Below are 16,915 nucleotides of genomic sequence, written 5' to 3' on the forward strand. Positions count from 1 at the left end.
AGGGAGAAAAAGGAGAGTCGAAAAGTATGAGTTATCATCGAGCAGAAACGGGAGCTGGAAGCATGTAAATATAATAATAACCACTGCAGCCAAGAAGAGTGCCTGACGAGCCCAGTTGTAAGTAAGCTATTAAAACTCGACTGTACGCTTTGTTCGCGTTTTCCTCCGAAACTTACTTAAGTTCTAAAGTTCAGTTGGAGCAGTCTTTCAACGCCTCTCTCTGTCTCTCGCAAGCAGAGTTGACCCAGACAAGAAAGTAAAGCTATTTTTCGGCTACAAGCCCCACAGAACCCGTATTAGCCAGAGGTCCCTTTACTACGGTTCGGAGCCGTGGACCTTCAGTAATAGTAATAAATCACACAGCAATAGTACATTCATGTAGTTGTAAAATGCATGATAATATGTTAAGTAAGCCAAAGTATTCAGAATACGTTACTCTCATTGAGTAACGTAACGGAATACGTTACAGAATACATTTTAGGGCATGTATTCTGTAATCTGTAATGGAATACATTTTAAAAGTAACCTTCCCAACACTGTATACAAAGAAAATTTGAGTAAAATCAGTTTTCAAATTTTGAACTAAAACCTTTACCGCTGCATGTTTTACCCTAGCATTGACACTAAACAAAAGTTCAGAAAGGCGACTATAGACACTAAACTGAAACCAGCAAACCCACTCAGGAAAAATTACTCAAATGAAATTGAACTGAAAATAAAATGTATTAAAAAGAAACGGAATGTGAAATATAATGTACCTTTAATAATACTGCTAGTACAGCTAGGGGGGTGATTTGGTATAGTTTAATAAGAGCTATTTACCAGTTGGAACCTTAAATGTAAGCTGTAATCTTAAAGATTATATATTTATATATGTAATACTCCAGTGGGAGAGGACCATATACGGCAATGAATGATTCAGTTTTATTATTGGACATAAATGGATGTATATTAGTTGGAAATATATTAACTGTGTGTTTTTCTTTGTTCTTTTTCTAAATCTTTGATTTGAAAATGGTAAGATGTCTTGCTGAAATTTGATGAAGTATACTGTACTTGTACTTTATTTCTGTAGTTGAGGTGTGTACATCAGTTAAACATGACAGCTTTCATGTCAGCTGTCGTTTTTATCCATCATTTTTTTTGTTCACTTCATCCAGCTTTACTAAAAAAAAAAAGAACTGAAGATGAGAACTTTTTACTATTCAAAATGAAATGTGCATTTTTAGTTCATATGATCTCGATTGACATAGCTCACGTTCCTTTCCCCTTATCTGGAAGCCCTGCAGTGAACACCCCACAACGACTGCTGACTATGGATACCTGTGTGAGTGACAGCGGAGCGCGTCTGATGGCATGTGCTTGTACTTTGGTTAGTCATAGTTGTATGTCTGTCTGTGCGTATGCAGCAGTTACTCAGTATTATGTCATGAACCTACCCGACACCACCGTGCGTCTACTTAGTTCCATCATGTCGCCATAGTAACCTCGTAGAGCAGGTAGCTCAGAAGATAGAGCAGGTCGTCTACTGAGCAGAAGGTTGATGGTTCCATCCTTGGCTCTCAGAGTCCACATGCAAGATACTAGTTCATCTCCGATGCATCCATCGAAGTATGAATGTGTGTGAATGTTAGAAAGCACTTATAAGCATAGAAGAATGTGTTGTGTGAATGGGTGAAGGTGGCATGTTGTTTGAAGCACTTTGAGTGTTCCGGGTAGAAAAGCCCTCAGTCCATTTACCTGAAACTATTTCATAGTGGCATCCAGTTTCACTGGTCAGCCAGACTTAGGAATGCAAAGATTCAAGCTATTAGGTTGTGACTAATGAGCAAGCACATATCGTGTATTGTGTAGTTCTTCACTGTCTTCAGTAAATGTCACAGACACATAGGCTGGGGAGGAGCATGTAGCATGAGGTCAAAAGGTGTAACAGCTGTATGGAGGCACTGGCACTGATGCAAAGTGGCACATTTCACCCTTCAGCTCTCCTTGTAAAAGTGTACACACTGTAAACAAGCGTCCTTGCACAGCTGTGCATTGTGTTTGACTGGAGATGTAATGTATGTTTAGTTTTTAGTTGATGTCCTGCAGCAGGTTTTGAGACACTGGTATTTGGATCTGATGCAGTGCAGTGAATGAAATGTTTGTGAACAGTTATGATGCTTTTGTTACTAAAATTGTTGCTATAATTGAGCCTTAAATTGTAACTTCAGTGTATTAATCATGTAGTCATTTCATCCATGATCTTTTCTTTAATTGCTACTGTGGTTAAAAAGACCAAACTGTGGCTTTTCAAGGTGTTTAAGCATGTTATATTCTCGTTCAACAGCAGAAGGGGTAGTGATGTGGATCCCATGTTAACCAAACCTCCTTCTCACACGTAGTTCTCATTATAAAACTGAACGTGATAAAGCGTTTAGTAATTCAAAGCTGTCTGTCTCCAACACGGCAGACATCATGGCAGACAAAAAACACATACATGGTCTGTAACACTATGCACGTAAATGTGGATGTTAAGAAATACATTGCTTACACATACACATGTTATTGTCTAGCCCGATCTCATAGCAAAATGTAAAATACTCATGAAATTTGTTTTTGTTCCGGTACTTGAATTGTGAAAAATTTTTAGTGATAGTGACCACAAATTTTTAAGTAATGTGTTTCAATAGGAAATGTATTTCCTGTCAGCAACACGTATCTTGTCTCATATTCGGCAGCAGCAAGCTGGCTATCAAGAAAACAGCTTTTAAATAAATATTAGCCACTGTATTTTAAGTTGGTGGTGTTTTTGTAAACCTGATCCATTAATTTTATTTCTCATTGAATTAGGAACATATTAAATATTACAAATGTGTTAAAAGAAGGCAAAGGTTAAAAGAAAATTCTGCTACAGCTCACTCTCGACTATTTTTCGAGCACTCACAGAGCTGGACTTCTTTAGTATTTGGAAATTCTTTTGTGTAACATTGTACAATCAATGTTACACCAATCAATCAATGTGTTTCATTGAAAAAAGCAAGCACCACAGTCCAAGTTACATCTCTGTTACTAAACTCTCTCTAACTGAAATGAAATAATGAAAAGGAGAAAGCAGGCGAACAGTATAGGGAAAGACTGTACAGGTATGCACTCAGCAGGCAAGCTACAAGCACTCTCCTGGGATGTATTATCATGTCTTCTGCTTCACTGTACAATGGCAGCATTTCCTCTGAGGTTTGGTTGCAGTTTCCCTGTGGAATATCCTCTTAAGTCTGCACCAATCTCACTATATCCAACATTCATTCTCTCGTCTGCTACCACATGCCACACAGCCTCTCCTTTCATATTCTGTAAATGCGCATATGAGCTAAAAAAGCCAAACGCTTCATCCCCAGTTCAGGTGGTCACCGGGAGAAAATGGGAATGTAGCACCATAGAGCAGGACACAAGGCAGACACACAATAAGTACTATGCTGTCACTCTAGCCTTTTCCTTTTCATCCCTTTTATTTTATTTCCATTACTTTCCTTGTAACATTTACTTTATCATTAAATTGTATTCAAATTGATATTGTGACACAAAGCAGCAAGCATTGGCATTGAAACATAAATATATTACAGACTGTTGTTTCTACCTTCATAATAAAGCAGGTTATTTTTTATTCATTTATTTATATAACCTTTCTGTGTGGAACTTCAGGAAGCAGTTGCTTGTAAATGTGAGCTGGACATTTCTGACTTTTGGAGTAGCATTGAATCCTGGTACCTCATTTGCCGTCCTATCTATGTTCCTAACACACCAACACCAACACAGATGTTGGTGTTGGTGCTTACCCACACACATTACATAAACTTACCCCGAACTGACCCCTGACCTCCTAACTGCACCTCAAAACTGTTCCACTTTTCCTCACTGTCCTTATCATCAAGTTGACTGCCGACAGTAGGGCATGGTGTTCACAGGGATAAGGAACATGCAAATATGTGCATGCTTATATTATGACACAACATTCTGATCTGACATGCCATTCTATCGTCAGCTGACCTGTCAAATGTATAAATATGATTTTGGAATTTCTATAAAATATTTTTATATGTGATTTAGATATTTAATTTTCTTTATGCAAAGTTTCATCAAGATCGGTCTTCTCATCTAGGAGGATATAAGGAACACACATAAAATCTTTATATTATGACGATTACAATTAGAAAAGTGGACCAAAGGCATAATGTTTCATGATGATATTTCAGTTTGAACATGGATCAAAAAGGATATTAATCTCATGCAGATTTGGTTGTTGAACTAGCACAATGATACTGGAGAACACTAGCTGTTGGACTCCATGTATACCTGTGTTGTTACACCAGCAGAAGGACAATGATCTCAAAAATAAAACTAGGTCTGATTTCAATTTAAGCACACTACCACACTTCCTGTATGCTTTGTGTGCATATCAGAGTTAGCTAATCACCCAACATCATTTAGGATTATATACATATTAAATAGTAAATAAAATTAAAATAGATCTGTTCAAAATGCCAGATATACACTAGATCAGGGGTGTCGAACTCCAGGCCTCGAGGGCCGGTGTCCTGCAAGTTTTAGATCTCACTCTGGGTCAACACACCTGAATCAAGTGATGAGTTCATTACCAGCCTCTGGAGAACTTCAAGACATGTTGAGGAGGTAATTTAGCCATTTAAATCACCTGTGTTGGATCAAGGACACATCTAAAACCTGCAGGACACTGGCCCTCGAGGCCTGGAGTTCGACACCTGTGCACTAGATGAAAAGCTCTCTTTTCCAAGTTCTTGCAATAATTGTATTAAATAGAAATAAGCCTTGGTTGCTAATTAACCAAATACTTATATGCCTGAATTAATTTAGCATAGTGTTAGTACATTATTTATTCCAGAGATCATGAAAACTGATCAAACTGATAAAAGAACATTTAAATGCAATCCAATCTAGTGCTTCCAGAGGAAATGACGAGGGACAAAATCCTCAGTGCTTGTTATGTGAAAAATCTGAAAGTTATTTGAAACAAATATGTGGCTGAATTAGACAAATGCATTCCAAATCTTCTGAAGTCTGTGTTCCCCTGTGTGTTGACGCAGACTGTCTCACTGCTAGTTATCAGTTTATTTTTTAGTTTTTAGTTTTTTCCCCTCATTAAATAGCATGAAAATAGCGTTATCATAAATGAAAATAGTGTTGCCATTTTTGTTATTTGTGTGTTACAATTGTCATGAAAAAACTAAAAGAAAACACGTTTTAATCTTTTGAGCTGGGGTGCTGTGGACACCCGAGTTTGTGAAAGCAATAACTCAAGAACGAGGCAACATTGAATTTTTAAATCAATACCATGGTTGCATCTCCTGAAAATCTCTGTGAAGTTTAAATCTTAGTGACCTTGACTTCAAGGTCAGAGGTCAACTTTTCTGAAAATCAGAGGATTTTCACATTTATAACATAGGTATGTCTTCTAGGAGGCTGAAGGGTAGCACTATATTTATATATTTATAAAGAATTACAAACAACAATTAGTTGGTGCTTAAAGCAGGTTTATTTAATTAATATCCAATTTATTTACAATTAGTTTCGAATTCATCTTTAACATTTGTTGTAGGTCTGATTGAAGGACTGATGTGATGCTAAGTTGTCCACTGCTCCGCTTTGAATAGTGAGAGATTAGTTAATGAATTTTAAGCCAATTGTGCCCAAATTTAAGACCATATTCATTGGTTGTTTTTGTTATTTTTTGGGAGGCTTTTTTTCACAAGAATTGCTAGCTTCCCTAGAGTTTTGGCCGCCCCAACAATCAGACGATTACTAAGAAAGCACAAGGTTTTGTCCCCCTGTGATATTCATGTCAGTGCAGGGGGAACTCGAAAAAGGGATGCTTCAGAATCTCCGACGGTGTTATGCGCTGATTTGCATCCAAGGCCAACATCTGTTTGGTTCGCCTGACAAATAATGGTTGGCATTTTCAGGTCCTCGCCTAACCTTCATTAGTTTTACGAGATCATCGAGACGCTTAAGTTTTATATATCGAGTTTCCTTGGATTGATAATCTGTCTCGTATTGAAATTGTTCTTTGGTCTTAAATGTTGTTGTAGTTGTCTTCGATGAAATAGTCATCAGTGTACAAGCCAGAATCCAGAGGATGATCTGGAGTTTCAATTATGAATTTCAAAACATCATAATCATCTTCCCCAGGATAGAGAGGCACCCCTGTAGCAAGCTCCACAGCTACCAGCCCCAGAGCCCACATGTCAATTGCTTCATCATATGGAGTGCCAAGCATAACCTCAGGTGCACAATAACGTCCCCACACTGTCACCAGGAATCACTGCAGAACGGGACATGCGAGTTTGACTTTGACTGGAGACTCATGGCGATTCACAACAATTATGTTTCCAGGTTTGAGGTCAGCATGCACTATTCCCACAGAACCCAGGTGGAACAGAGCGTTTTCGTTCATCCTGTAAACTTCGCAGCAGTAGCAGTAATGCAAGTTACTTCCCTCAAATGAAAGCTTTAAATGTGTTTTTGTATATAAATATTTCATACTTTAAGGCTGCCTGTTTATCTAAGGGAGATGAACAATACATTATAATTGTACATAATAATATCACAGATGATAGATTAAATAAATAGATTTTAGATAGATGTGAAGCGAAATATGCATTCTTTTTTGGTAATATGCTGGAAAAGCTTGAAAATGGACCTTGAAAGTGCTTATAAAGCTTGAATTTGACCCTGAAAAAGGTATATGAACCCTGGAGATTGTCTTATCTCTACTTCTCTGGTGGATTCATGGTGATTTATGTTTACATAATATTTACCTCCAAGGTAGATATTATATGAAACACGAAAACACAAAATACCTTCATGTTATTGATCTGTTACCAGTGAACCTAGTAAGTTAAAATGTTTCATTTTAGTGCCTCTTGCTTTTCCAGCCTTTTGTTTCCCTGTCCCAACTTTTTTTTCAAATGTTTCTGTACTCAAATTCGAAATGAGTTAATATTTTTTATGAAATATGAACGTCTCAGCTTACACGTTTGATATGTTTTCTAAGTAAAATTTGGGTTCGCGAGATTAGAAAAATCATTGCGTTCTGTTTTTATGTCAGTTTTACATAATTTCACAAAATCTACGTATTGCTTTTGATTTTGTAGGAATTCAGGTGATGCTGGCTTTGCTGAATAGAGAACTACATTTTTGGTTCGCTAAACATATTCCTAAAGGCCCAGATCCACCAAAAACTGCCATTTTACTTCAGCTGTAAAGCCTGCTATTCCATATCATTGCCTTTCTCTGCTTCATCCTTTCCTGCAACATGGCTGCAAAACATTTGGGTTTTTTGCATTTTGATAAATATAGTTGAACACAGTGCTATTTATAGAAACCCAGTGTGCTGTGCACCTAAGTTGGGTCTGTTGCATGGTGGGAGGGGAGATGGGTCAGAGGTGGAGCGCTTGAGGTTACTGTAACCCAGATGACAGAGCTGGAATGATTGGCCTTGCGGCACTCAGTGTGCCGCCACGCTTAATGCTCCCGCAGGAACATGGTTACACAAGATGCATGTCTCATCTGCCTTTTGTTCTGTGGGGAGAGGGAAGTTATTCAGAAATGTCAATTGACTGTGGAACTAAGAGCTTGTGCATTACAGCCATTATTCTGTTTGTGTATGGGCTGGTTATTTTTTAATATATATTTTTTTAAAAGCAGACAAAATATAGAGAAAGTATGTTTGAAAATGTTTTGTTATATAAAACCACTTTTGCTGAATGCATAATCATGCATTCACTTATTTCACTTAACTTTGTCCCTTGGGTTGGAAGTGCCACTAATGATTTGTCTGATAGTTGGTTTGTAGTGAGTCTGTTTTTTATGAAACCTTCCTTAACATTCCAATATCTGTTTGTCTGCTTTCGGTCATTTTTTCTTTCACTTAGGATATCATGTTTCCAGCTCCATGGTTGTGGAGGAGGCAAGATGGGAAAGTCGTCACCTTCTACAGGAAGACAACCACTCCAAGCTGTACTCTGAGCCTGAGAAGAACTGCACCGAACCAGGTGAGAGTAATTTAAAGGTGTCTCACTTGCAAGTGTCAGTGTGGGAGGTTTCTGAAAAGCTTTTATTAGAGCAAGCGGATGTTAAGTGGTGCTTACTTCTGTAGTACCCAAGCCTAGTGTGCATCAACTGTGATGGGCTAGAGACTAAGGAACTCAGGTTTTGGGCATTACTGCCTTTTTGTGTTCAGGGACAGTTGAGAGAGAGGCAAGAATTGTGGAAGAGTGAGTAGGCGAATGTCATGCCACATTGTCCTAGAGATCCACTCCTCTGGCAATATATGCTATGCCCTATCCACTAGGCTGCAGGTTCACCTCATCAGATTCTTTCTTGGTTCTGCTGACCAGGGGTTAAAGGTAGTTAAGTTACAACATTTTAGGACATTTACACACAGTTGATAAGTTTGTAAAATCTTTCCTGTCATTTGTGTTTTTTTTCATCCAATAATTGACCCGACAGTAGGGTCTCACCTGTCATTTAGCTGGTCATCCAGCTGACTAGGCATATCTTACTTGTGAATGTCGTAACTAGAAAAATCATGTCTGGATGGAAATGTTAGCTAACATGGTCCATCATACTAACTTGCAATGGCATCTTCATTTTGGTTAGTCATGAAGACCATAAAACAGCAGTAAGATGGGGTCAGACAGTTCGTGATAACATGACAACATATACTACCAGTGTTGGGACTAACGCGTTATTAAGTAACGCGTTACAGTAACTACGTTATTATTGTGGTAACGAGCACGGTAACTAGTTATTATGCCAAAATCAGGAACGCGTTAGTCGTTACTGGGATTTAGATAGGGTCGTTACTCGTTACTTCGTGTGGTGGCTATCGCGGAGCTTCCACAGATTCTGTAACATTAGCAAGTGGTGGAGGCCAGCAGGTGGATGAAGGAAAGGGGACGCAGAAGGAAAAGAGACCCGAGGCAGCCGCCGGTCCAAGTGTGAACTGAACTTCAGGTAAGAAGTTATGACCTGCAGTCTATCTGGGTCAGATATAAACCAAGTTTAGGTGGAGTTTATTTTCGTTATTCTGACTTTTTCCGTACTGCGTGCTAGCTAGCATGACGGAGTTTCTATACAGCTGGGTGGGTGCTATGAAGTTAATGTTGAACTTTATTTTGTTCATAAGTTATTAGAGTTGCCAACCGTCCCGTCTGGTATTCCAGAGAAAATATTACGCGTTTCGTATTGAGGTGAAAAGGAACAGTTTGTCCCGTAATTCAGCTACAATGAAAAAGGCACAAAGCTGGAGTTATTCTGTGTTTGCTGCATAGCTGCCTCTTCTTCTTCCATTCTCCCCCCTCCCTCTCCCGTTTCTACATCAATCATGAAACTGATCAATGATCAGCTGATCGGCTCTCTTGTTTGTTTATCGCCCACTTTGCGCCAGAAAGAGGAAACCAGCCGATGTCGCGCTAAACAACAGCAGCACGTTTAAGCTTGATCAGCTGTTGTTAGAATTTATTTAATATTAATTTCTAGTATCAGCTGATATTTGCTGGAGCCACAGCTGCAAAATAGCTGCTGGTCATGATATCGGTTTGGTTATCTGGTGAGAGGGAAACATGAAGATGAAACCAGGAGATGTCCTTACTGAATCATCAGAGCTGAGCAGGTGATGGAGAAACAGGTTTACCTTTTAGGTGACATGAATGAGTTGAAGGGAAGTTATGAACTGATTCTGAGAAACAGATAACCCCAGGATCCTTTTTAGGTAGCTGACAGCTGGTAACTGTGCAGGGGCGGATCTAGCAAAGTTTTGCCAGGGGGGCCAGGTAGGGCATTAACAGGGAGAGGTGGGCACAAAGAAATACTTTTCTTTCTTATTCTCATTTAAAATGTCTAGCTTTTAAAAAATAATTATCTGAATCTTACAACAAACGATTGATAGATTGATGCATATATACCATCAAAACAGTGAACATCACTGTCACAACAGCGTTTGTTTTCATTCAAGGCTTTATGATTTTTCCTATAATGGTGGCCGGTCTCTAGTCAAAATGCCCGGGCCGATTTTTTGTCCCCGTCCAGCTCTGTATGCAGCTCATCTGCAGTCTGGTGTTACTTACATCTTCCTATTCAGAAGGCAGAATTTCCGAGTTCTGAGTACAGTCAAAGCACGACGACTGCAGTTTTTGTGTTGGATGTAAAAGGCGCACATTACGCTGTGATGTAGGCTAGAATCATGGCAGCAGTCAATGACGGTCCAGGCGTGGGATTTCTTTCATTGAAATATGCACATTATCTTTTCCTTTCTATTGGTAGGTGGCACAGTGCACTTGTGGCAAGTAAGCAAGCTAGAAGACTGGCAAAGTTATGGAAGCAACACATTAACAAGAGAATTCTGAGTAAAACCAAAGTTACTTTCCCTAGTAACTAGTTACTTTGAAAGTAACGAGTAACTTGAAGTAACTGAGTTACTTTTGATAGAAGTAACTAGTAATGTAACTAAGTTACTATTTTAAAGTAACTTACCCAACACTGTATACTACATATATAGACATTCACATTAAGCAGTCATTGTCATTAACTGCATACACTGAGAGAACAGGCAAAACATTTTAGATTTTAAACAGTTAAACAAGTTAACTAGAATGCAACCTGTTGGAAAACAGTTGTGTCATGTCCCTTATTGCAAAAAAACATGTTGCAGATGAGTTGTGTTCATCATCCCAGGTTGACTCACATTGATATCAACATCTTGGCTGCCTGTTTGCGTTTACAGTACAGATGGCATTTATTTGCTATCAGTCTCTCTCAGGCAGTCTGTGTGAGGGTGATTGAGCATTTCTATGGAGACAGGTTACCTCCCACCAGATGACCCAGGCGGTCACCTTACGATCGAAAGTTGAGGTTGTTGCACTCTCGACCTCTTGGTCATGTGGTCACCTCAACTACTTGCAGTTGGTCATTAAATGCAATAAAAACATGCAATGTAAATACAAAGCAATTAAGGATTTTTTTTCAGTTTGCAATGTGGTTGCTATCCTGTTTTTGCAATGACTGAGCAGAGCTCAACTCAGCTGACACATAGAGGGTTTTTTTAGAGCACTGGTTTATGAAATTGCTGCACACATCTTTTTTCTGAGCTGAACCTAATGGGGTTCCATCATAATGAAAATAACTGCTAGTTTCAGGACTGTTATTTTCAATTATATCTCAATTGTTGTTATTGGCTCTCTTTGTCTTCCACTATGCTTTACCCTTTTAATACCTGAGAAAAAAACCCACACCGCCTACATCCTTCCTTTTACCTTTCGAAACACACAAGCACGCAAAGAACACAAACCTCTTCCAGGTAGAAATCCTCTCTGCTCTCCTTCAGAGCGAATGCTGCCAGCATCAGTATGTATTTGTGTGTGAGTCTCTTCCTCAGTGTGCACCAAACTCTCTCATGCCTTATGTTTATTTTCTCTGTGGGCTTGTCAGTGTGTGTGTGTGTGTGTGTGTGTGTGTGTCTGTGTGTGCGTGTGTGGGTGGGTGGAGAGATGGAGCAGGACATCCAAACATTTGTGTGTTTTCCCTGTGGCGTGGAGTGTGTGAGTGTTTTTCATGTGGAGTCCTGTGGCTTTACAAGGCTAACGTCCTGCCAAGCATTCTCTTGATCTCATTGTAAACACACAGCCCTCGTCTAATGCACACATGTAAATGCACTCCGTCCTGCATTTTGGGGATGCAAAGACCCTCCTCGGTCTTATTGGATTCATACCTTCTATATATAGGCACTACATATTTTCTAGCCTGTTTCTGTTTAATTACACTTTGTCTCCTAAAACTCTAATTACCTTAATAGGGATTATTCCTGCTTTTTTGCGCTAATAGGGGCATTCACAATGCGCTCCTTATGCTTCACTTCCCCACTTCTCTCTCTCTGTCGCGCCTTTATCATCTGTTTAGTTCTCTGTCGTCCCCCCGGAGCGCTCGCTGTCTCCTGCTTCTTCTTTGTTTTTCTTTTCTCTCTGCGCTTTTTCCCTCCTCCTTCACAGATACAATCATCAGTTCAATTGCGAGGGGTTGAGTGTAGTCGTCACGCGCTGCAGAAACGCGGCACAGAGACACGCACTCGCTGAGACGACACGTGCACGTGCATCTCTGTGCATGCAGCTGATGTGGCAACACGTGCATGCACATATCCATCTAGAGGAACGTTTTCTCTCATGTGGAGCAACTGCACATTATTCTTCTCAAACCCAGTGGCATATCTTTGCAAGGAGCTTAATTAGATTTGTTAAACTTTATACAAGATTAGATTCAAAACGAAACAGCATCTTGAATTTAAGAAGATTAACTCTTGTTGTTTAATATTGCCAGAAGCAGTGGATTCATTAAGTTGAGATGAGCTATTTTGTCAGTGAGCACTGGTGATGTACTGTATGTGAGTATGTGCTGTAATGAGTTCCGCTGGGATAAAAATTCTTGTTGCTCACTGCAGTTCACAGTTTTGGGGGAAATACCATTCTATTTTTACTTTCGTTCACTTGTAAAGCTATAGATGAGCGCCATTGTTGCTATAGATAAGCAACAATGGCGCTTGAACACGTGACAGTAAAATTCCCAGTAAAATGTTTACTGCTTTTGCTTCTGACTGCAGCTGGAGTCTCTGGGTCTCCTTCAAGTGACCATCTATTTAACTTCTCTGCTCGATCTAGCTAAAAGTGACGCTGTTTGTGGGAGATGTAAATGTAGCCAACGTAACGACGAGGATAGAATTATTAGCATATTAGTATTTCCAAAGGGCTGGTAAAAAGAGCAACAGACTTTTTTACACAGCTTTTCCAAACATCCTATTTTCATTTTACTTTGCACATAGAAACAAACAAAACCAAGAACTGCCGGGCTTCAAATTCAAATATTAGCCACACTGATGCTAATATTGAACAAGTCTGACACGTCTCCTGAGCAATTCCAGTCCATTCTGCTTTAGCAAGTCTTTTAACATCTTCCTGGTGAAATAGTCTTCTGACCTGAGCTTTGGTCTTCAGTTCACTCCACAGATTTTTGAGTCAGCCAAGTCAGGGCTTCAATAACCTTCACTTTCATCCGGACGTAGTTTTTCACCAAGATCAACACATGTTTTATTACTCGTACCACCGTGTTTCACTGTGGAGACAGTTTTCTTTGGGGTGTTTGCCTCTCCCGGCTTTCTCGCGCACTTCATGCGTAATCTTACTCCAGGATGTCCTTACCATACTTCAGTCTGGTTTAAAGGTGTCTCTTCTGCAGAAGTGGAACTTTTCTTGCTTTGCTAGACACATCTCTCACTAGTTCTTTTCAGAGTATTTGAAATTTTTCGTATTCTGTACTGTCTTTGAATTTCTTGATGGTACTTCTCACTCCAGTTCTTGACACTTGAAACACTGTGACAGCTTTGTATATCCATCTCCTGCTTTGTGAACATCAACGATTCTTTATCTCAAGCATCTGATTTCCTTTGTTTTTGGCAGGATAGCTCAAATCCTTGTTGAACATTTTATACTGAGAGTAAAGTTGAAGAACCCTTAGTTAATTGATTTCATAACAATTCATTACAGTTTCTTATAATCCCTTTCTATGTAAAAAAAAAAAAAAAAAAAAGCACTTGGAAATTTTTAATTAGCAAAAGCTAGTCTATCAACATTCTCCTCTTCAGGCAGAATGTGTGACAGGTTACCAGCTCCCCTACTTTTAGATTGGGAGGTGGACTAAACCTAAAGATGTATATTTTGCTAGGTGGCTCAGAGTTGGAAAGATATGTTTCTTCTACCATTTGAGAGGATCTGTATGAATTTCTACATTAACGAACTGTAAGTAGCTTGAAAGTTAATTTCCCATTGCCTCTCTTTGTGTCAGTTGAGGTTACCGTGCTCTCCTTTGTTGAAGCTTAGTTCGTAGTTGTTGGTTCTTGGCCTTGGGTAGATGAGCCCAGATGAGTGAGCGTTGTTTCTGTATTTCAATGATTTTTTTTTTCCACTGGAAAGTATTTGAATCTAAACCAGAAATGACATCATGTCCAACAAGTCGCTAGCTGACTGAGCAGCATGCATTGCAGTAATTCAAAGTAAAGGTTTCAAAAACTGTCAATGTGCCGTTATGGGTGCATGTCTGATGCAGGGGCGTTAACACCTTTCTTATATCACCACTCTGAAGACCGATGAGCGTTGTCAACAGGTTTACTGACATTCAAAAGGGTAAAACTAAAAACAAGACAAAAAATACAGTCATGAGATACATATGTGAAGCATAATATGCATTTATATACCACCCTGCTACTACATAGCATATGTCTAATTGTCTAATTAATGTCTAATTATGTGAAGTTGTACTATCGATGCTATCCCAGACGATCTCCAAAATCGCGGGTGCAGTAGTAGGGGTGCAACGATACTCGTATCGATATTGAACCGTTCGATACAGTGCTTTCGGTTTGGTACGCATATGTATCAAACAATACAAATTTTTTTATTTATTTTATCAACTTTTCTTCTGACGATGCTGTCTGTGTTGAGCGCTCAGTGGATCTGCGTTCGACTACTCCGCCTAGACTGCACTGTCGAGCGCAGATCCACTGAGCGCAGCGCAAGCTAGCAAGACAGAAGTTAAGCTCTCCTTGCAACATGGCAAATTGAACCTCCCCCACCCTCATTCAGATCTGGCCTTTGGAACTATTTTGGTCTTCATGTGAAGTATGACCCTGAAGGTAAGCGCGTCAAGGACAAAAGTAAAACAGTATGTTGGATGTGCCAGCAATGCTCAATTACATGGGTGGGAACTAGTGTGTTAGCGCAGTTAGCTCGTTAACGTGTTAGCCGTCCAGCCCCACGCAAGGGGCGATCCGCGGTAGCTCGTTAACGGAGATTTGCCGTGTTGTGGCGTTAACGTCATTTCAACGAGATTAACGCTGACAGCACTAGTGGGAACACAACGAATATGACTGGACATTTACGGCGACATCATCCAAGTGCAAAGACAAGTGGAAGCAGACAAAAACAACAAGCACGCATGCTACAAACTTTACCTGAGTCATTTAGACAGCCGTTAGCACATGATTCTCCTTATGGGGACCTGATATGTTTAATATGCTGCTGAGAATATAGCCCAGAAGAAGCGTATAGTATAGCTTTTATTTTGGAAAGAGCCATTTCTCTGTAATAAACTCTCTTTTCCAAAGATGAGTGATTTCTTGATCAGATAGATTTATTATTTTATCCCTTTGTTGTTTCAGCAACATTAAATTTAAAAACTGTACTTTTGAGTTAAAATATATATTTATAATTTTAATAAATGACAAATTAAAAAAGCATGAACATTTTTTTGTATCGAAAAAATATCGAACCGTGACACCAAAGTATCGAACCGAACCGAACCGTGAATTTTGTGTATTGTTTTGCTCTTGGCTCCCTCTAAGACCTCCATCTTAATCCATATAGGGACAGAACCTCTGCGACTGCTCCCTCCTGCTCCAGCAAGCTCTTGATCGTTCTTTGCCTTGATTCCCAGCATGTGTCTGATGAGGTGGCAAAAACAAGTCTAAAATCTGGACTTGAGCCAGCTCTCTTCTTTTCCTCCAGCTTTAGCAAAAGATGATGACATTTTTCTTACATGGAGGAAGTCCTGGCGATGCTCTCATCATCTGTGCCATGTTTTGTCAGAATCAGAAAAACTTGGTCAAGTGTTTGTTACTTTGTTACTCAGATGTATGGAAACAAAACAGGAGTTAGACAGAGTTGCTCAGTAAACAGTAACCCGTACAAAGGAAATGTGTCATTTATAACCAGTATAGTATATAGCAGTTGTGCATGTATTTGTTGTTGTGCATTTAAATTTGACATCTGATTTAACAAACAGCAGTGTTAATATGTGAGAAAATATGTGTGTTCTCTGTCTGGCTGTGTATTAAATATAAAGTATATTTAAATGAAAATAATAATAATTTTGCTTTGTTTTAAATCCGTTTTTCTGAAATACGCCTTTATTTAATACAGATGTTTAGGTGTGATTGCATGCTTTTCCATGCAGTAAGACTAGAGAAACAAGTGAGAGACTCATAAAGTAATTTATAAAACCATTGCTTCTAGTTAATGCAGCTAAAGGTGGTTCTACCATCCGTTGAGTCATCGGGTGTTTTTAGTTTTTCGCACACTCCTTTTGCATTTTTGGCTTAGATAAATAATGACACTCTGTATGTTATGTGTTGCTGTACATCTGTGGTTGTTATCTGTGATTGTGACCAGATCATTTTTATTATGTCCTGGCACATAAACCTTAATGTTAGTGTGTGGGGTTGAATGGTTTCTGTGCTCCCAGCAGTACACTGAGACACGAAAAAACTCCCATCTAAGCTGACAGCAGAAATGTTTCTATGCATTCCTACGGCAGCAAGCCTCTCTCCCGAGCTCCGTTTGTGCTGTAATTGCTCAGATCAATGGCACTTAACGCCCTCCTCCTCCTCTCATCCCACTTCACACAAACATCCATACTCATACTAACAGAGTAGCAAGTGTACACAGTCAGGCTCTGGCAGACACTGGGGGAAGCATGCAAAATGACACAAACGCTCGCACAAACACACATATATATATGAAGCAAACAATGGTGCAGATAATGATTTTCTTGTCGTCTCTTTGTGTGTGACATGGTTTCAGTTTTGTAATTTTCCATCAAATTAAAGAAAAACTAAAAGTCCTTGGGAGAAGCACATACACATGCACGCACGCACACACACACACACACACACACAGATATGATTACAGAGTGGAGTGCATTGCATTAGAGATAATCATGTTTACAGTTGTCAACTTTCTCCTCTCTGCTCATGCACCGCAAACAATAACCTCTACCTCATTAGACTGTGTATTTGTGTGTT

General features: G+C 39.3%; 1 protein-coding gene across 2 annotated transcripts in view; it reads left to right on the plus strand.

The window, feature by feature from the left end:
- The window catches only part of slc24a3 (solute carrier family 24 member 3), a 121,080-nt gene that overhangs the window by 39,159 nt on the left and 65,006 nt on the right, over positions 1-16,915 (plus strand). For both annotated transcript variants that reach the window (XM_087850418.1, XM_087850419.1), the window contains exon 2: positions 7,947-8,066. In XM_087850418.1, the coding sequence (XP_087706544.1) occupies positions 7,947-8,066 (120 nt within the window). The remainder of the gene's footprint in view (positions 1-7,946; positions 8,067-16,915) is intronic.

The sequence above is a fragment of the Neolamprologus brichardi genome, chromosome 13 (assembly GCF_056152115.1).
Source record: "Neolamprologus brichardi isolate AB-2024 chromosome 13, ASM5615211v1, whole genome shotgun sequence".
Classification (NCBI taxonomy): domain Eukaryota; kingdom Metazoa; phylum Chordata; class Actinopteri; order Cichliformes; family Cichlidae; genus Neolamprologus; species Neolamprologus brichardi.